The following is a 22,212-nucleotide window of genomic DNA, read 5'->3' on the forward strand; positions in this document are numbered from 1 at the left end:
AACACAGATGGAACACCCAACAAAAAGGACAAGAAACAGCACACATGTACTAGGAGAAATATCCTATACACCACATTGTAAGGTGGAAGAGGTTATTAAAATTGCAATGTGTTTTTTCCTTATATTCCAATATAATCATTAAAGCAGTATTTGGTAAGCATATGTTCAGCTGAAAAGGGAGCAAGGATTAGGTTATGTATAAGAAGGGCATAGCCTCTGAGAGTAGAAAATTGCAATAAAGTGCGTAAACATGTGGCAAAACAGATGAGATATTTGTAATGTCCAGAAAATAAAAAATAGGAGCTTATAAAATATCCAAGGTAAAGGGGGGATTGTCAATAAAGATTCTTCATTGATTTTAAAACACGAAAGGGGTCAAGATGGTACTGTGCCACTTGATAACAAAATGGAGAAGGCAGTAGAAGGTCTGAATGGAGACCACCAGAATTATGGGTAGTAAAAGTATTGCTTCCTGAAGCCCTAAGCGTATCCATGTGCTTTATGGAGTCTAAGGCTGGTGCCACTCTTAAAAGGAGGTCTAACAACTCGAAACACCTTACTTTTGATGGAGGAATGGGTAAAGGGGTATTCAGGTATCAGAAAATTAAAGCAAATATACCATCAGGTGCATTAGCTTTAAGTGTAGCATATCAACAGGACAGCGCCGTTGTGGGGTAGCCGGGGCCGCAGCCCTTTTTTTTAACCTTTTGGCTTTTGTATACCACCGGGCTACGGCTAGTGCTGAAGCACTGGAGGCGGGCCGGCCGCTCCCAGTGGAAGGAAACCCCCGCCCTTCTGTGACTCAGCCCAATTAGAATCACCGCTTCTGTGCGTTGGCGCCGTTCTATTGGTATGTTACACTTTAAGCGAAAGTACCTGATGGTACATTCCCTTTAAATTAAACTATTATCCCAAGTCAAACAATTTACTAGTATAGTGTTAAAATTGTAATGGTCTCAGCAAGTATTTGCTTGAATTACCTTACAGGTTGTGTAGGCCCCTAATTTCCAATGTGGTGTTGTCTCAGCAACATCCCAGTTCCTCCCTCTCTCCCCAAATTATATATCATCCTCTGCTTTTTCAAGAGTCTTGGCTGCATCTTGTCTCTCACACATTAACATTGCCATGACTTTCAGATTACATAACCTAGATATAGACTCCCCTTCCCAATTCCTGTATGGGCCTGTTAGCAGTTTTGATAGCCCATAACTGCGGACAGGTCTGCTTTAACCAAAGTTACAGTACTGTACGGTTAAAGACGTCCATTTAAAAGAGTCCTTATTTTTAGATTAACCATTGAGTACGGCACAATTTCTACATTACACAAGTAACACTCCGTATCCTTGTTATTAACTAACAACAATTTTGTATGAAGAACTATTTTAAACAGAGACTGCTTTGTATAACATTGGCTTAGAGGATTTCTTGTGTATCTATTTGTCTTTGAATTAATTGTTTGGATGTTAGATGCTTCTCTGAGATGGTATGTTCTTGATTGATTGGATTCATCTAGCAAAGTCTTGCAAGTCTAAACTAGTTACTAAAACCAGTTTCACTGCAAGATTGTAATGATTAGTATATGCAGTCCCTGAGGTATTCATTATAGACAGAATCGTTCTTGTTGCCTTGCATAGAAAAGCTACATTTTCAATAGGAAATAAAAGGCAGTCTGTAAAAATAGACTATCTAATTAAGTTAAACCACTGCAGCATTTGGCTTGACATCTTCATTAGTCAAAATTAAAAAGATGTTTTACATGAACACACAGCTTACTATTGTTTACATTGGTTAAGACTGGATCTCATTTTCGGCTAGCTTCACACACATAGCTTTTTTGTTTTGATTTTTTGTTTTGATTTTTTGGTTGTTTGTTTTTGCTGCTGTTTTTGTTTTGTGTTTTTTTTTATTTGGGGGTGGGGGGCACTACAGCAGTGTTTGATCAACTATATGATGCCAAAAAGTAGAGCCAGATTACATAAAAAAAATGAGTAATAGAAAATCAGGCGGCACTCACCAATGAAGCTTGTGGTCTTTATTGTGGTGAAATACATACACCGATCAGAACATGCATGGGATACACAGTAGATGTGGGAACACCCCCGCATCTACTGTGTATCCCATGTATGTTCTGATTGGTGTATGTATTGCATTACAATAAAGACCACAAGCTTCCATGGTGAGTGCCGCCTGATCTTCTATTACTCTACATGCCACATTGTGTACTGTACAAGGCAGAGCTCCTAGACCAACGGTCTCCCGATCAAGTCTGCTGTGAGTTGGCTGCTAATTGCTGTAAGCTGAGAGAGGAGCTGAGGCACGTTATACTTTGTGTCGGGATTCACTTCTACTATAGTTATTTTACATAAAAAATATCATGTGTTGCTGGTGATAGTGAGTGCCAAGGTAGTGAATAGGGGGATTGTTAGCTGTCTTATTGGCCTTATACTAAAATCCCTATTAATTGAAATCATTATCAGTCGTACTTGGCCAATTACCAGCAAATCATGAGTCGTTTGGTGTAATAGAACATGATCAGCCGACATGCACAATACGAGTGGTGGCAGAAGACCGCCACTGACTTCAATGGGCAGCCCAGACAATCTAAGGTTTGTCCAAACAGCCCCTCCCGATTCTCCCCATTTGCTATCTGTTTATGTAATAGGGTGAGCAAGCTTTGCACAGATAGTGGGTGGTGTCAGTCAATGGACTGGACTCCAGCATAGAAACATCCGAGATTTTAATCAATAAATTACTTATATTGAATCTTCTCCCATAAAGATATATAAATCTGTTCAACTCCTTCTGCTCTATAACATGGTGGCAATAACTTAGGTAGCATTTTCATGGTGACGGGTTCCCTTTAAGTCTATAAGGGATAACACAGGGGAGGTTCTCCTTATACTGATCCTAGATGGTACCTGGGGAGTTTTTTTATAATGTTAGGAATTTAAAAAGTAAGAAAACACACTGAGTAGTATTGAGATTGGATGCATGTGCAGTCAGGAGAGGGGGACGTGCTAAAGACAGAGGAAGAATCAAGGAAAACGAGTGACTACTCTAGTTCTTATATGGTTAGAAGAGTATATATACATTTCCTTTCTAGATTCTGCTCCAAATGTGTAAAAAGGAGCCCATCTGTACACGTTACAATGAAGAGAATTGATGAGGGAGATAAAAAGAAAGTTGTGCCCTAAAAGATAATATGGTTTTGATAACTGTGGCTTGATAAATTAGCCTGCTGAGTGCTTTTAAATGAAGATGATCTATTAGTGTTGTCGAACATGTGAAGTAAGACAAAAAGTTGTTTTCAGGATCATTGACTTAAACATATCAATGGCACTGTTGGGCAATTCTTGCTGAGAGTTGAGATGATTTATGTAATGGACTCCAGGTTTCAGCAGTAATACATTATGTTCTGAAACTATCGAGTCTAAGTCATGCTGAGACAAAAGACACATCATTGTGAATGTACTCCATTCAGAAATTAAAGATAAGGTTCATCCTATTTAAACTTCTCCAAGTGTTCTCTGTGAAACGCATTATCATAATATTTAAATGTCTACAAAGTAAAATATGGATTTAATGAGCTCGGCGGTGTACTGTATATTATATGTTCACAACTATTTAATTTAATAACATTAGACGGAGGAGAATTAGAGGCAAGCAAAACACACTGTGAAAAAAGGAAAGCATTTGCTATTTACAATAATCTGTCATGAATTACAGAGCTCCAAAGAGATTCTTAAAGGGAATCTGTCAGCCGCAATTCACTTTCCAAACTGCTGACACTGTTAGATAGCCGTTAGAGCTCTTGCAGTGCAACAAGCTATAACACCTCCTTACTGCCATTTTTGACCCTTCTTGGGACTCAGCTTCAAGGTGTCAATCAAGCAGGGAAGAAGGAGAGAGGAGGCATTCAAGATTGCAGTTCTTCAGGAGTGTGGAAAAGCTTCTTTGACTCCTTGTACCACCGTTTTTTTTCAAAAGTGTGAACAGTTTTGTAATATTTTCTAAATATAAGATTACATTTATACTAGAGATGACCGAAACTACAGTAGGTTTGTGATCGCAAAATCCCAAATATTTAGCATTTGACTCCTGGTGGCCAGAAATCAGGGCTGCATCCATCCTCTCCAGCAACTGGGAGTGAATGCCGAATGTTCAGCAATAATGAACCCAAAGTTACTGTAGTTTTGCTTATCTCTAATTCATACTGTAATAACATCAGTGGGGATAGTTCTCTTTCAGTGTTTTTCACCCAAAACAAGAACACATCTCAAGAGAAGGGAGCAAGAGTATTCTTTCCTATTAAACAGGCCTTAAAAAGGATCTATCAGCAGCTTTTTGTTGACTAAAGTAAAGGTAATGCGTGATAGGGCCTCCTACCCTGAATCTAGAGATATAACTCTTATTTCAATCTGTCGCTCCATCACTGTGATATAAGCCTTAGAAGTTTTATGCAAATTAGAAGATAACGCCTATAGGGAAATCTCCTGGGCTGTAAAAGCCCAGCAACATTTAGGCTGTCAATCTAAATAGAGTGTCTGTTTATTTGTGGACTTTTGGAGCCCTGGAGATCTCCCTGTAGGCTTTATTGTCTAATTGGCATAAAACCTCTAAAGCCTATATCTCGATACTGAAACAATGGATTAAAATTAGAGATATCTCCTGATTCTGGGCCAGAAGCACTATTGTACACTGCAGCCTCTTTTTTTTTTTTTTTGCTTTGCATTTAGGCTGTTCACCGTGCGGGAACAATATTGTTATATTTTAATAGATCGTACAATTCTGCATGCCATGATATATAATGGGGGACATTTATGAAGTCCGGCATTTTTTAAAACTGGGCTTACAAATGTCTCTGCAGCTCCGCAGCTCACAGGATTTATGTAGAGGCGCATTGCCTCTACATAAATCCTGATCGCACGGAGCTTGTCCCTGCGAAAATTTTTAAACCTACGCCAGCTCGGAGCTGGCGTAGGTTTTAGTGTGATTTTTCCACGGAAAAAATGATAAAGAAAGCGCACGCAGCACGCAGAGGCCGCGCCTCCTCTGCCTCACCCCCGTAATGCCCCCTCTCCGCCCCACTGGCGAAGGTGGACCAGATGGGGCCGGTGTGAAAAAAATATTTGCAAAAATACCCTTTATGAATATTTTTACACCAAATAGCCCCATCTGCACCCAAAAAAGGCAGTTTCGCCTTTTCATACATGTCTCCCAATATGTTTATTTTAAAAAAAATATATAAAAATATTTTTATTTGTAAAATGGGAAAGGGGGTACCACGGCTGCCTGTCACTATGTCCGTGTCTGGGGACAGTAATGTGTTCAGGGCCAATCGGATTGAAATGGCTTTGCACACATTAAAACCCCTTCACAGTCAGGAACGTTTATATAAGTTCCTGCTGCACGAGGTACATGCAGCAGGAACGTATGTAGCTGCATAGCTGACATGAAGGGGTTAATTACTAACAGGGTCACTTTAAGTCAAGTATGGGCTTTAAACAGTTTGTCTCAAAATAAAGCAAAACATCTTAAGGCTATATTACATGGCACGGTAATCCGAGGGAAGCAATTCCTGACCTTTCAGCTCAGTGCTTGCTTTCCCATTATTCCCCGCTCACCACCTGTGCTATAACATGCACAGACAGTGCGTGGCGAGGGGCGGGGAGCAACAGGAGGGGCATTGTGCATGTCAGCTGATTGTGGTCTTGTGTTCTAATACCCAAAACGATTATCGATCTGAACGACCAGTAATCAGCCAAGTAAGGCCGACAATCGTTTAGTATAATAGGCCCTTTAGAGTGATTCTCACAGTATTTGTTAGCTTTTGTAGCCTTCCCATTGTCTATTCATGGGTGTTCTCCTTTCCCTTCCTTGGAACCATGACAGCCTATGTATACATAATAGTCTGTGGACTGACCCTGTTTAGTTTGTTTCTTTAGTAACCACTAGAGATGATCTGAACCTGAACGCTCGGTATTTGATTACCAGTGGCTGAAGCCCTAGGAAGTCCTGGAAATCAAATGCCAAGCATTCAGGTATGGACAAATCCAAGTGTGCCTGAGGTTCTCTCATCTCAAGTAACCGCCCTTGTTTGTACCACCTATAGGCACTGGCTTACTACGTCTGTAGTAACATTTGGCCTATATATTAGAACTATATAGATCATCTGTCCTTTTACTCATAATAAACTGGCCTTTAATTTTATAATATATTAAATCAATGTTTATATAAATTTTGTGTCGTATTAAAATTTCTGCCATTCAACGATTTTATAAAAACGTTCACGTGTATTTTGCCAGTACGGTAAAAGCATTTCTGATCAAATGTTGATTTTGTAAATTACATTTGTTTTCCCCAGACCTGGAGAAAAAGATATACAGCAATAATACGACTCTGCAAGAATCTTAATGGGGCCCTAGGAATTTATTAAATGATTTTTGATTCTTGAGAAAACTGTGCCTAATGGAAATTCTACAAATGCCAGACTTTGTTATGCCTTTGGGGGAATAGAGTTCCAAACAAAACACTAAAAGAGCAGCCCCATCATCTATTAGGATTTAACTTGTGCTTTTATTGAGTAGAAATAACTTTACTTGGAAAATAAGTGCAGTATGTTTGTGATTGCTGTGATACCTGAGTAAATATATACAGTGTTTTCACTTTACAGACTTATCCTGGACACAGTCTAGAGAATGAAGACTTTAACATCCCGCCTATTACACCTCCCTCAATGCCAGAACACGCTCTTGTCCCTCTGTCGGAGGCAGAGTCAGGATATTCCTCCCTTTGTCATCCAATGAATCAGAATGGTCTGCTTCAGTTTCATCCACAAAATATGGATTTGCCTGCGATTACAGTATCAAACATGCTAAGCCAAGATGGGTCTCTCATTTCGAACTCCCTTGCCGTGGTAAGAGACATGTTATTGAAATGTACTGTTCTTTCTGCTGGTGTATTACATCTGCAATGTATTAGACAGGTCGTACGTAAATTCCATCAACACTAATCTAATTGTCTTCAAATTCTAATGAAAACCAGCGAGTATTTGTTTTGCCTCCCAATCAATGTAGAAATATTTCCAATCATTATTACAGTTTAAATAAGTGGTTTCACTATATCACTGAACTTATTTACCTATGGGGGGAGGGGGACTGTGATTTTGGTCTTATCCAGGCCCCTGACTTGAAGGTGCCCTAAGGTATCTCTGCCCCTAATGAATGCAATGGTTGGTGGGGTCTATAACAGACTTAGCACTGGGTCATTGGAGCATTGTTAAGCTTTTAGTTTGGCTTACACTAAGTAAAACAGACGGAATTCCGCGGCGGGGCCCCTCCAGAGGAATCCTGCCTGCCTCAGTGTGTCAATGGGATGCCTTGCGGACCTCCAAGAATTGACATGAGCAATGAGGCGCGCGAGGCATCCCATTTACTGAACATGTGTGAACATACCCTTAAGCCTCGTTTGTTTTTGTTGTTTTTTTTATAATATTTTTTAAAAATATAAAATAATAGAAAAAAAATACAACTAAAATACCATCAGGCATATCAAAAGTTATTGATCGCAGCAGCAGTCTTACTGCTGAGACCCGCTGAAATCAGGAGATATAGCCGAGGAGAGAGTGTGGCGACAGTGCCATCCACTCTTCGGCCCCTAGCTAATTCCAAAAGTGTAACCTCCAAGACTTACATTGACAGACTTAGCCAGGGAATGAATCCTATGGCCACATGCTCTCTTCTTGGCTATATGTCCTGATCGCAGCAGGTCTCAGCATTGGGATACACTGCGATTAATAATTTTTGAGATTCCTGATGACATCTCAAAGGTTATTTTTAATGCCAGGTACTCTTTAATATTTCTATGTGATATTTTAAATGAAAAGAAAAATTTGCATTCTTAGGCCGGGTTCACACTATGTATGACACAGGCCGTGTGTCACAGAACAGCCGGTGTCAGTAAAGTTCATCCCGGCTGGTACTGTATTACTGGCCAGATAAACCATTTCTTTTTAATTGGGATGCGGGTGCATCCGTGTGCGCCTGCATCCCAATTCACAATAGCAGACAATGTAAAGTGCGTCCGGAGCCATTGTCTGCTCTGTCAGTCTTGTGTGGCCCCTATTCAATTGATATCAGCCACACAATACTGACATGTCAGTTTAGGTTGTGGCCATAAGGAATCCCTGACGGGATTCCATTGAAGTAAATGCAATGTATGTATTCAATTAATAACAGCCGGTGTTACAATCTGCAACAACGGCCGTTATTAAATGAAAAAATACATTGTGTGAACATAGCGAAATAAAACCAGTTTTGGTCCCTTTGCATTAATCCCTACTAAAGCACTGCACAACTATTTCTTCACATGGAAAGTTATAGGTAATGGACATCATCTGGCAGTTTATTTTATAAAGAAAAACGATGTGTGAAAAAACACTATGAAATATTTTTAAAAAAGTGTTTTGTTCAATGTATTCTTTATGCATTTTTCCACCACTTGGAGAATGGTTATTTTCAGTATTCACTGTCTTCAGTCCTTACATAATTGTTAATTTGATTTTGAAATGTGAAGATATGTTATAGACTTATGAATCGTTCCACAGTTGGGTTGTTAACGTTTCACTGTGGAAGAAACTTCTGGATTGGGAGATGAAATAACATTGCAATCCCTCAATTTGGCTGTTTCCTTGGCAACCTGTTTTCAGGGTAATAGCTTTACATTTATAGACTATTGAACATATTCACCAACCCTTTTCACACCGTACATTGGGCGATGGGTTGTCTAAATGAGATAGACTTATCTACACATTCTATACATACATATAAAACTTTGAATAGATTACATTATATATTCACATTGTGTGTATGTATATATATATATATATATATATATAGTGTATATTCAGTGGTTTATTATCAGGCACGCATTATGTATGTAAAAACCTTTCATAGGGCGTCTTTGCTTTTTCACATGACTGTGAACCTATTTTCTATACACAGTTGGACTAATACTCTCTAAAACAAATTGTAGGAGTTTTCAATTGCCCACTATTATATTCATGCCTATTTCTTGCTTACAGTTGTGATTTCATATGGTCCCTATTTAGTGACTACAGCCCCTAACAAAAATCATTGGATTGCCTCATTTAGAGATAGTTCATACAATTTTTTTTTACTTATTTAAAAATACACCAACCACATAAATGACATATAGGAAGGTTTATTAAATACAGTAGCTGAACATTCTGGCATCATGACTTTCATCCAATCCTCCACATCTCCTCTTCTCCTGTTGTGCTGCATTTTATTTTGCTTTTCCCTAAATCCCTTTTCATTTCGCTGACTTCTTAATGAAACTGTGACATCTTCCTTGGTTTACCCAAATATTTTCCTTTAGGCTATGTTCACACTACGTAAAAGTACGGCTGTTGTTGCCATCAGCAACAATGGCCGTACTTTGTACAGTGTGGAACACTGCCTTTACTGCTATGGGATCCCGGCCAGAGCGTATACACATAGTATACACTCCGGCCAGGATCCCATACGGCGCTGCAAAGAACTGACCTGTCAGTTTTCTGCAGCCGCAATTCAATGAATTGTGGCCGCAGAAAGACCTGTCAGTTCACACACAGGCTTTATTTGGCAATGTGTGAAGTTCTGATGTGGGCACGCTGATGTGTCCGCATTAGAACTTCACATCTTGCCGGTACTTAAAGCGACTCTGTACCCACAATCCGACCCCCCCAAAACCACTTGTACCTTCGGATAGCTGCTTTTAATCCAAGATTTGTCCTGCCATCCGTTCGGCAGGTGATGCAGTTATTGTGCTAAAAAACAACTTTTAAACTGGCAGCCCTGTGCCCTACGTGAGTATCTGTGCCCTAACTTTGAACAACCCCTCCGTCCCTCCTCCCCACCTTCTTCATCATTAGGAATGCCACTGGAACATTTTCTCCATGCTGAACATTGCACAGATGCCTTAACGATCAAGCCCATGTGCTGTGCTGACACAGGTGAGGAATAGTAGGCAATCTGCCTGGAGCATTCCTAACAATGAGGAGGGCGGGGAGAAGGGACAGAGAGGTTGTGCCAGCCTAATGCATACACAATCTAGGCCACTCCCGTAGGGAACGGGGCTGCCAGTTTAAAAGTTGTTTTTTAGCACAATAACTGCCTCACCTGCCAAACGGACCCCAGGACAGATCTTGAATTAAAAGCAGCTATCTGAAGGTACAAGCAGTTTGGGGGGGGGGGGTCAGATTGTGGGTACAGAGTCGCTTTAAGTACGGGTCGGAGTGATCTTTGCAGAGACCGGCCATTCCGCGACTCAGCCAGGTCACGGAACGGCCGGTCTCTCACGTAGTGTGAACATAGCCTTAAAGTGGTTTTCCAGAATTAAAAAAAAAACATATCTGCTTTCTTTCAGGAACAGGAACACACCTATCCTCAGGTTGTGTATTCTTTCCAGTTTGACACAGTGCTCTCTGCTGCCAACTCTGTGTGTGATAGGAATTGTCCAGAGCATTAGCAAATCCCCATAGAAAACCTCTCCTGCTTTACATAGTTTATTGTCACGGACAGAGGTGGCAGCATAGAGCACTGTGTCAGACTGGAAATAATGTACCACTCCCTGCAGGACATACAGCACATTTTTATTTGACGGTGGTCATTTAACATGAAATTTTATAATAACATCCATTATTTGTTGTTAACTGGCGGCCGTCCAGTAAGAACACAGTGTAAACCATAACTTGTTTAGCCTGGAGGCAATAATGGAGGGGGGGGAGGCATGATGAAAATGTTTATATACAGTATGTTAAAGACTTAAATATGGTTAAGGATTAAAGCATGTTTAATTGGAAAATAAACACAAAAAAACAAGGAAGCTGAAGCAGAGGGGAAATATCAACAAGAAGGGAATATATACAGTACATGCCTGAGATAAATATACAGAATATCTATCCGAAGGAAAAAGGGAATTACTATAAGGCCAGAAATGTCTGTGTTTCTAAAAAGGTTTTCTGGGACTTTGGTATTGGTGGTCTGTCCTTGGCTTATTTATAGATCATTGAGGTCCATCTCCCAGCTTTCCCAACAATTAGCATGTGTGCATGGTTTTATGGTTTTACAACTAAAGGCTCAATACATGTTCAATAACTGACGGACAAATAAATTGTACGTTATATCTCCCACCCACTTTAACTTGAACTTTATTTTTATATTGAGCCTACTTTTTTTTTTTTTACCATTAGTGTAACCGGAAAGGGGAAAAGGGTTGTAAAACGAAATCCTTGGATCAGTTAACAAAATCAACCAATCAAAAGTGCCTTCACTTTTTGAATAAATGCCTGGTAGGGATGGTCCGAACCTGGTTCGGACGGGGTTCGTACGAACCCGAACCCTCCGCAATGATTACCGCTGTCTGCCCACTCCGTGCAGCGAGCGGATCCAGTGGGAGGAATGCCTGTAAAACTGGGATACAGCCATAGCCATAGGCTGTATGACAGTTTTCCAGGTGGTCCTCCCGCTGTATCCGCCCGCTGCACGGAGCGGGCAGACAGCGGGAATCCGATGCCGAGCGTTCGGGTTCAGCCGAACCCGAACCTTGGCGGGTTCGGACCATCCCTAATACCTGGCATCATGCAACTAATTTACTTTCTCCACATCTATTTACAGAAATTGCATATCCCTACTTTGTCTACAATAAACAGAATATCTCTTGATGAAGCATTTTTTTCCTTTAGGCTCGGTTCACACGTTGTAAGAGTGCGGCTGTATGTGCGGCTGTAATTGTGCGGCGGTATTTTTGATGGTTCGTGTGTATGCTGGGAAGTATAGGATATGCGGCTGCACAGTGCACACTATCTCTGAATCTACGGCCCTATCGTAAACGAACCCGTAAAAAATGAACAAGACCATTGTTTGCGGCTGGACATGCGGCCGTGGATTGACAGGCGGTCCGTACGGAGTACTTCAAAAATAGCCGGCAATGATGCCGAATGCCGATGCCTCTAATAGTTAATATATTAAATTAATCAAAGACATTTTATTTGTAATCAAGACACTTTCGTTGATCAATAATTTATTTCTAACGAATCCATCATTTTGCAATTAAATATACTGTTAAAAAAAATAGATATATAAATAAATGTATATTTATCTATATATTTATTTTTTGACAGTATATTGAATTGCACAATGATGGATTCGTTAGAATTAAATTATTGACCAACGAAACTGAATTTATTTCCAAGAAAATGTGTTTTATTCATTAAATATTAATTAGTACAGGAAGCTCTATAAGCCGTGAATTCATATGCCGGCAATAGAGCATTCTGTACTAATCATCACTTTACTTTAATGAAAACATCAAATGTTTCTTCTAATTATGTTATGACAATAATATTATTAGAAGAAACATTTAGAATTATATGTGCGCTCAGCTGATTGGCTGTTCGGCTGAGCGCACATATAATAAGCCGGTCCGCAGTACAGTGACTTCATTGTGCTGCGGACCAGCGAAGAGGACACATCGGGGTGAGTATAGAGCTCTCCCCACCCCCTCCCTGGCACTGCACCCCTCCCAGCAAGGAAGGGGGGGGTCAGTTAACCCCTTCCTTGCTGGGATGGGTGCAGTCTGACATCAGTCTGGCCCCCCGGGGGTTAAGGGGGATGCAATACATCCTCCCTTAACCCCTTGGGGGTCAGACTGTAAGCAGCGATCTGTAAAGATGCTGCATACTGTAAGGAGCACAACACCGCTCACAATGATGGGTGTTGTGCTCCTGTTTGTGTTTTTTTTGTGTGTTTCTCCCTTTTTGTTTTTCAGATATCGGTATCCTGGGGATTACGTCGGATTCCATGGACTACGTCGATGACCAGCGGTTGTTCTTTGAATTTTTTAAATAAAATGGTCAATGAGGGGTGTGGGGGTGTTTTTATTTGAATAAAAAATTTTTTAAACTTGTGTCTTGTCTTTATTTCTTTACTTTTTAGACTTAGTAGTGGAAGCCGTCTAATAGACGGAATCCATTACTAAGTTGGGGCCTAGTGTTAGCCGGTATAAAATGGCTAACACTAACCCCCTATTATTACCCCAGTACCCAATGCCACCAGGGGTACTGGGAAGAGCCGGGTGCCAGTGGTCCCGGAGCGTCAAAATTGGCGCTCCTGGACCGGGCGGCAGCAGGCTGGTAAGATTTAGGCTGGGGAGGGCCTAAACCAATGGCTCTTCCCACCCTGGTGTTACCAGGCTGCTGTCGTTTGGTTTTTAACCCGGCTGGTTATAAAAATAGGGGGGACCCTATGCGTTTTTTTTTAATTATTTATTTATTTTAAAAAAAAAAACGCATAGGGTCCCCCCTATTTTTATAACCAGCCGGGTTAAAAACCAAACGACAGCAGCCTGGTAACACCAGGGTGGGAAGAGCCATTGGTTTAGGCCCTCCCCAGCCTAAGTCTTACCAGCCTGCTGCCGCCCGGTCCAGGAGCGCCAATTTTGACGCTCCGGGACCACTGGCACCCGGCTCTTCCCAGTACCCCTGGTGGCATTGGGTACTGGGGTAATAATAGGGGGTTAGTGTTAGCCATTTTATACCGGCTAACACTAGGCCCCAACTTAGTAATGGATTCCGTCTATTAGACGGCTTCCACTACTAAGTCTAAAAAGTAAAGAAATAAAGACAAGACACAAGTTTAAAAAAAATTTTATTCAAATAAAAACACCCCCACACCCCTCATTGACCATTTTATTTAAAAAATTCAAAGAACAACCGCTGGTCATCGACGTAGTCCATGGAATCCGACGTAATCCCCAGGATACCGATATCTGAAAAACAAAAAGGGAGAAACACACAAAAAACACACAAACAGGAGCACAACACCCATCATTGTGAGCGGTGTTGTGCTCCTTACAGTATGCAGCATCTTTACAGATCGCTGCTTACAGTCTGACCCCCAAGGGGTTAAGGGAGGATGTATTGCATCCCCCTTAACCCCCGGGGGGCCAGACTGATGTCAGACTGCACCCATCCCAGCAAGGAAGGGGTTAAGTGACCCCCCTTCCTTGCTGGGAGGGGTGCAGTGCTGGGGAGGGGGTGGGGAGAGCTCTATACTCACCCCGATGTGTCCTCTTCGCTGGTCCGCAGCACAATGAAGTCACTGTGCTTCGGACCGGCTCATTATACGTGCGCTCAGCCGAACAGCCAATCAGCTGAGCGCACATATAATTCTAAATGTTTCTTCTAATAATGCTATTGTGATAACATAATTAGAAGAAACATTTGATGTTTTGAGTAAAGTAAAGTGATGATTAGTACAGAATGCTCTATTGCCGGGAATATGAATTACCGGCTTATAGAGCTTCCTGTACTAATTAATATTTAATTAAGAAAACACATTTTCCTTTAAATAAATACAGTTTCTTTGTTCAATAATTTAATTCTAACGAATCCATCATTGTGCAATTCAATATACTGTCAAAAAATAAATATATATATAAATATACATTTATTTATATATATATTTATTTTAACAGTATATTTAATTGCAAAATGATGGAATCGTTTACATTTAATTATTGAACAATAAAAGGGACTTTATTAGACAGAAAATGTGTTTTATTAATTCAATATATTAACCATGAGAGACATCGGCTATAGTGCAGAGGATCGCAAACCCCGGTAATAGCAATTCATGTAAACTGTGTTCCCTGCTTTCCCAGATGCATCCAGAGGTGTTTGCATCACTTTCTTAACATTTTATTTGTTATTTTTAGTTGAACCAGATTTCCAAGTAAATGACCGTATGTTTTGAGCCGCATGTCTATTTTTTCCCACGGCAGTAGTTTCACCCGCACATTTACAGCCGCATAAAAAATACAGCCGCACAGTTACAGCGTGTGAATCCAGCCTTAAAGTGAATTTACCATTAGGTGCATAGCTTTGTTTCTTTTTTACATGAATAGATCCACTCCGGTGCCGGGATGCTGTCCAGTTCACACACACAGCGCTGGTCTATTCCCAAGCACCAGCCTGGCATGAAGCACTGGGAGCGGGCCATCCAACCTCCAGTGTGACAATCCCCCTCCCATCTGTGACGTGGCTCTATTAGAATTAATGGAGCCGCATCACAGAGGGGAGGGTGTATCAACACACTGGGGGCCCAGCGGGCCCACCCTCAGTGCTTGGGAATAGGCCGGTGCTTGGGAATAGACCGTCGCCGTGCGCAGAAACTGGGCGGCGGTGAAGAAAAAGGACTGCACCACCAGCATCCCTGCACCGGAGCTGATCCATTCATGTGAAAAAAAAACCAAAGCAATGTACCTAATCGTACATTCGCTTTAAAAGGGGTAATGCGGTGTAACACATTTATTCCCTTAATAACTTACATTACAAAGTTATACAACTTTGTAATGTGTGTTATGTAAGTGAATGGCCCCCTTTCTGTGTTCCTCCCACCCTCGGAAGTGTGGTGCATTAAACTTATCGCATTACTGTCGACCCCGGCCACCATCTTGTGACAATGACGTCATTTTTAGGAGGCTGATCAGCTGATGACGCGCCAGAGGGTGGCCGTCATGAGGGAGGGCTGTAGCGGTCCGGCCGGCCTCCTGAAGATGACGTCATTGTCTCAAGATGAGGGCCGGGTCGGTGAGTATAATGCATCACACTTCTGAGGGTGGGAGGAACACGGGGAAGGGGGCCATTCACTTAAATAACAAAGTTGTATAACTTTGTAATGTGTGTTATTTAGTGAATAAATGTGTAGCACGGCACTACCCCTTTAAGTACTATGTTTGACCTCCAACCCCCCACTTACCTAATTATGGATACAGGCTTAGCTATAAGGGATCATTACATAAATTGCTGCTAGCAGCTGCCCTTACCCTTGTATATCACTATTAATGGTGGTTTTGCTGTCATTGGCTTCCAGAGCCCTTCAGACAGAACCCGGGGTACCTCAAACCAGCAGTGGGAACCTCATATATTAGACATTTTTTATATATCCTGTGGATATGCCATAACTGTTAAGATGTGACTACCCCTTTAAAACGTGATAATAGATAATACCTTTTGTATACAGCATTTGTTAGCACCTATTTCAAGCCAATACCTCGAAGAATGATTACATTACATAAATCCATAATAGAAATCGGTTGTTTTGTTTCAATTTTTTATTCAAGACAAACTCATGGCATTTTCCCATGATGCAAATAGGTTACACAACAAACAAAGGGCTGAAGCGAGTCTTTTAATTGCTGTGTTTTTCCCTTTGACAGAACTGATTTTCTTTGTACTCAGATATCACTGTTTTGACAAGCAGCACATACATATGTTTTCTGCAGTGCATATAGAAGGAAAGCAATTTTTTTTTCTCCGTGGGTCTGTTGGGAATGCTGTAAATCAGCAAATGGAGATGTATTAAAGCCGCATGCATTTCTAATACAGTATGTTGCTATTACAGAGAAGAATCAGTAGCATATTGAATAATGTAGCTTTCAAAGCTCAGCAGAAAATTTGATTACAAACAATTTGATTACTGGTTTCTGAAGAAATATTTCCAAAATATTGTGGCATTTTGCTCTTGTAATGCATAAAACATAACAGCGGACCCGTCTGGAAGTTCTTTTAGGACAGTAAAGAATAGATGATGTCAAGTCTAATTACTTCAATATCAAATAACGCAAGCATTAGTCTGAAATGAAATGGATGTCACATTGTGTAAAAAGAAATGCTTTTAAACAATGTGACAGGGGGATAAAGGCAATGAATAATTAGATATTCTTTGCACAATTTATCATAGCTTTATCAGTCAAGCCTTTTATTTTAGAAATTATTCCATTCTATTCAATAAGTTTGTACAAAGAAAAATCTGATATGACATCCGAAACATAAATAGTAATTCTGCTTATTCCTTGTTTGCTCATAGTTGTTCTAATTTGCTATTCGCAGTGTTTATGGGTTCTTGAGTCTGATGCTTTTAGACTCGCATTTAAAATGGAAAAGCTTAAAAGTTTTTAAACCATGTAGAATCCATTGTATACCTCTGTTAGTTTCATTTGAGATTTGAATTTATATGATAAGCAAATCTAAAAGGAATGGAGAAATATTGGAGTAAAATGATAACTTTAGAGTAGACAGATGGTCTGGGAAAATACTTTGTTCAAGAAATAAATATTTAAAGTGATCAGATCTTGAACACACTAAGGCTATGTTCACACTAACAGCGTCCATGGCATAGCAACAGACGCTGTTAAACTGACGGCCGCCGGGCTGCATTTAGCCCGTTCCTGCAGCCGATATCTCTGTATCGGCTGCAGGAACGTTCTTTTTTTTTTGGCCGCAAATCAATTAACTATTCACCTCAATGTAAAGTGCGGCTGCCGACTGAATTTACGTTGTGTGAACAGCTATTATTTCCAGACGCTATTCGGTGGACAGTGCCCAGAAATAATAGGCATGTACATTATTTTAACGCCCATGTGCATAATAACGATGTGTACATACAGCCATGGCATTGCATTGACTTTAATGCATTGCCGTCCTGCAGAAGAGAACGGACGCTGATTCCATTGCAGTCAGCGTCCGTTTTTCACACAAAAATAACATTGTGTGAACATAGCCTTAGGTCTTATAGTAAATGGTCTGGGTCTGAGAATTGTTTAATAGAGAATGTGATGCTCTTCAGAGCCATGGACTGTAATGGCAGTGTCTCTTCTAAGTGAAGCCAAGAGGGTTCAAGGCAAATGACTCTCATTGCTGTGGGTATTCTATTTGCACCAGTCTTTTTTCCATGCAAATTAGACTGTGGAGAAGGGTTTAAATGGTGTAGGACATTACATGTGATTCATCATTTGCTATTGTTTAAAAAATTCACAAAACATTGTTCAATAGTAGAGATGAGCGCAATTCAAGCATGCTCGATTGTTCAGCATTTGCATCTAAAGAAGTTGGATGCAACCCTGTGATTCCTGGAAAACATTCATGTTTTCCCAAACTCACTAGGGCTGCATCTAACTTCTTCAGCCATTGTTATTCAAATGATAGATGATTGGACTCGAGCGTGCTCAAATTGTGCCCATCCCTATTCATCCGAGCTCCTGTCAAATTTATACGCCAGTCTACCTGCCAAGTCACATGGCTCATAAGTAATCGAGATTTAAAGAGAATCTGTCAGTAGGTTTATGCTACCCTAAATTAGTGCAGTATAAAGTAGTGACAGAAATGCCGAACAGAACAAAGTATTACTTACATTATTCTATTCAGATGGTCTTCTGATATGCAGGAGAATAGATTTTGTGCCATACCACTCCAGCTGCTGATTGACAGCTGTCTTATGCACAGTATATATACATAATATAGATTTCCAACTGCCAATCAGCAGTCAGTGGGCAGAGGGAGCTGGTGCTCATGAATATCGAGAACCACTAAGCACATGCACACAATGGAGAGGACTAGTGTGCAGTGCTCACAGTCCTCGGTTTTTGGGAGGATATCTCAGAATCAACTGCAAAACATTACAAGTGATAAATCATTCCATTTAGCTTCTCTGTCACTAGTTTATGCTACCCTTAGATAGGGCAGTGCAAACCTACTGACAGAGTCTATTTAATAAGAAGTGTGTGATTATGTTTACATTTCACATAAAAACCCTGCTGTAAAAAAATGCACACATACATATGCAAGATCACACTAAAACATTCAGATGATGAATCCCCCCCCCCCCCCCCCCCCATGGTGCTTAGTTTACTAAATGACACTTAACTTGGATCGCAAAAATATAATCTCGATTATAAGGCCCTGTTCACACTGAGCAAAAAACGGTAGAATTCCGCAGTGGAGCTCTCTGCCACAGAATCCCGCCATGCTCAGTGTCCTGCAGTGAGTGAATGGGAGGGCGCACACATGTCCGCTTCCTCCCCTCCCCTGTTGACATGTCATTTTTTGGAGCGGAGAGCGGAGAGCTGCGGGAGCAGACGCTCGGGTGCCCTCCCATTCACTCACTGCAGGACACTGAGTGTGGCGGGATTCCGCAGCAGACCTCTCCACCATTTTTGGAGTTCTGTAATTTTTGCTCAGTGTGAACAGTGCCTTACAGCAAGAGCATTTTGAAGAGAATAGATGGCCTAAAGATAAGGGATGGCATTCTGTAATATCCATGTCTACCCAAAGTGACACCTTAGGTAAATATATTAATCCAATATATGACAATGAAATAAAGCACCAACTCATTTAATCATGGAACAGTGTATTTATTGGGCTGTAACATGTAAGAACTGTATCAAATGTTCTTGTGAAATACATCAAATAGGTATAACATTCTAAGACTAATGAATACAGGGAGATAGACTTTTCAGAAAGTTTTTCATACATCTTCAGCTGAATAAATTGAATAACGTTATGTATCAAATATGAGAAGGTTTGGTTGTAATTAGTCATAAACTTAATTGGCAAAAACATAAAATGCAGATGAATAGACTGTAGAAACTCATTTAGTAATAATTCACTGCACTAAACCTAGCATATTTCACAGCGTATGGGATTCTGATACATTGTAAATCACATTTTTTGTGATGGGGGTTTTTTGCTTTTTATTTTTTTACTTTTTAAAGTAGACTTTATGTTGGAATCAAAGTTCTACATTGTTTATGCGACCCTTAATATTTTGTAAATCATATTTTTGTATTTAATTTAACTTTCCATTTTTGTTATATACTGGAAATATGTTCAGTCTTACCAGTTCACAGTTGAATGTCCCTGTCGTACATAAAGCTATAGTAACGCGGGAATGGAGAAGATTAACTGTCGGTTATCTAGCCATTTGACCAACAGCTTTCAAAGGTATATGGCACTTTTTAAAGTTACCAGGGTAAATCCTAACAGGCTTACATATTGGAATTTGAAAAGATAGATAAGTTGTACAGAAAGAAGGCTGCCAACTGTCCCTAGGGCTACCTTGAACCTTAACTTATAAATATAAAAATTCTCCTACTATATCTAAAGTAATCCGGTTTGAAACACCTACTGTAACTTGCCATCGCTGTTCTTTGGCTGTTACAGCTCAGTCCAAATGAACTAAATTGGGGCTTAATAAATAATGGCCATACATAATGGTGGGAAACCTTTGTTCTTGAATAACCTGATTAAAGGAACAGTTATTTCTGCCTGGTACCAGACAGTTATTGGGAAGATTCATCTGTCTATAAACTGATGCATAATTACGTAAAAGAATGACCCCAAACCAATCAGTTGTACATGAAAAATGATATTTTAGATATAGATTGACTCTATGTTTAAACTCAAAAAGGCCGTTTCTTTTTTGTTGGATGACCATCATTTAAAGGCAAATAACGTCCATTATTTTATGTTTGTATAATGATAGCCATGTCCTTTTAAACTTTCCCCTAACAAACTTAAATTTTTTTATGTTCTGTTTCTTAGGGCCTTATTACAATAAACAGTTATCTGCCCAGTCAGGCCGATTTGGGCAGATATCGCCTCATGTAAACAAGCAGCTGAGGACACGATCATTAGCTTATCGTTCTTTTTTAGCAGGGTTAAAAAATTATTGGCTGCCCACCAGGCATGGCTCCATATACACTAGGAAGTGAGCGGTCGTCAGCTGGGGAAAGTGCAGAGAAAAGAAATAAAGCTATACTTTACCTCGCTAGACTCCCTGGTGTCCTTTCCCCTGCTCACTGCAGCCACAGCTAAAGCTTCTGAAGCCGCCTCTGCAGTGACATACTGCTCAGACAATCACTGGTCATGACTCTGTCTCATCTCGGCCAGTGATTGACTTGTCACTTCAGAGATGTTTCAGAATTGCCAGCGGTGGCTGTGTGGAACGTGGGTAGAAGCCAGAAGGAAGGAATCCGGGGAGCGTGGAAAGGTAAAGTGTTGCTTACCTTATATGTAAAGCCAGGGCTGCACAGACATCTCTAATAGAGATGAGCGAACCTCGAGCATGCTCGAGTCGATCCGAAACCGAACTTTCGGCATATGATTAGCGGTGGCTGCTGAAGTTGGATAAAGCCCTAAGGCTATGTGGAAAACATGAATATAGTCATTGGCTGTATCCATGTTTTCCAGACAACCTTAGAGTTCAGCAGCCCCCGCTAATCAAATACCGAACGTTCGGGTTCGGATTGACTGAACAATGAATATCGGACCGTGTAATATGGCCCTTATTAAAAACACCTCCTGAACCTTATATAACCTTTAACATATTTAAACAGTAAAGATATATAAAAAGATATTAGAGCTCCTACTTTAACTGATCCATTTTCATATAGTCTTTACTGTTTTCTCTTGACATTGTTTGTGTCCGTACTCATATCTATGTAGCTTTTGTATTACATACTACTAGTATTAATAGTACACTCACTCACAATAGCACAACATGCAGAGAAAGGAACAAGAATAAGCTTTGAGCACTCCAATTCCTATACACCGATAGTGCATGCGATCCACAATTACGTATGTTTCAAATTGAATTGTAATCTTAAATCCAAAAACCAGTCATTTGCATTTTATGTTTCAGTCAGGCCATTTTCATTTTCACAAATGGTTATTGGTTATGACCTCCTGCTAGGTGGGTCACATTTAGCTTTTCTCTTTCTACTCTGATAAATTATATTTTCATCTGGTTTATTTGTTTCACATTCAAGCTTCAAATATATTATTTTAGAATGTGATCGTTCTTTTTTTTTTTTTTTATTCTACGCAGCAATTAATTCAATAGCGGTATTTTAGGCTAAGTGTATGCAAACATATCGAGCTCTGGAGGTAGAAATAAATCCTTGCCTTTAGCCTTGTAAAAAATAATTATGCTAAAATGAATCATTCTGGGAAGATTACTTCACATGGACAGACAAGTAATACACTTGTAATCAGGGCCAGATCCAGCACCCAGTAAACGCAGGCAGATACCGGGGGCAACTCTACTGGAATGGGCCCATTGTTTACCTTTATGCTTAAAAAAAAACTTTTGTGGATCTTCTACCCTTATATTTTACATATTAGTTGCTATATAGACAGTTTTTACAAGTATCCACACGGGTCTGCAGAACCAAGAAAATGTTAACTATGCATACTATACGTACGATTAGTAGTACAGTGTCGCTTACAAGGATGTATGTATCATAGAGGCAACCTAAGTGGCTGCTTTGGGGCCCCTGGAGAGAGTCATAATTTCAGGTTAGTCTCATACT

General features: G+C 40.3%; 1 protein-coding gene across 1 annotated transcript in view; it reads left to right on the plus strand.

The window, feature by feature from the left end:
• Window positions 1–22,212, plus strand: part of TOX (thymocyte selection associated high mobility group box) — a 249,488-nt gene that overhangs the window by 137,106 nt on the left and 90,170 nt on the right. The window contains exon 3 of the mRNA XM_069960009.1: window positions 6,674–6,916. Coding sequence (XP_069816110.1) covers window positions 6,674–6,916 — 243 coding nt within the window. The remainder of the gene's footprint in view (window positions 1–6,673; window positions 6,917–22,212) is intronic.

This window comes from Dendropsophus ebraccatus, chromosome 2 (genome assembly GCF_027789765.1).
Source record: "Dendropsophus ebraccatus isolate aDenEbr1 chromosome 2, aDenEbr1.pat, whole genome shotgun sequence".
Taxonomy (NCBI): Eukaryota; Metazoa; Chordata; class Amphibia; order Anura; family Hylidae; genus Dendropsophus; species Dendropsophus ebraccatus.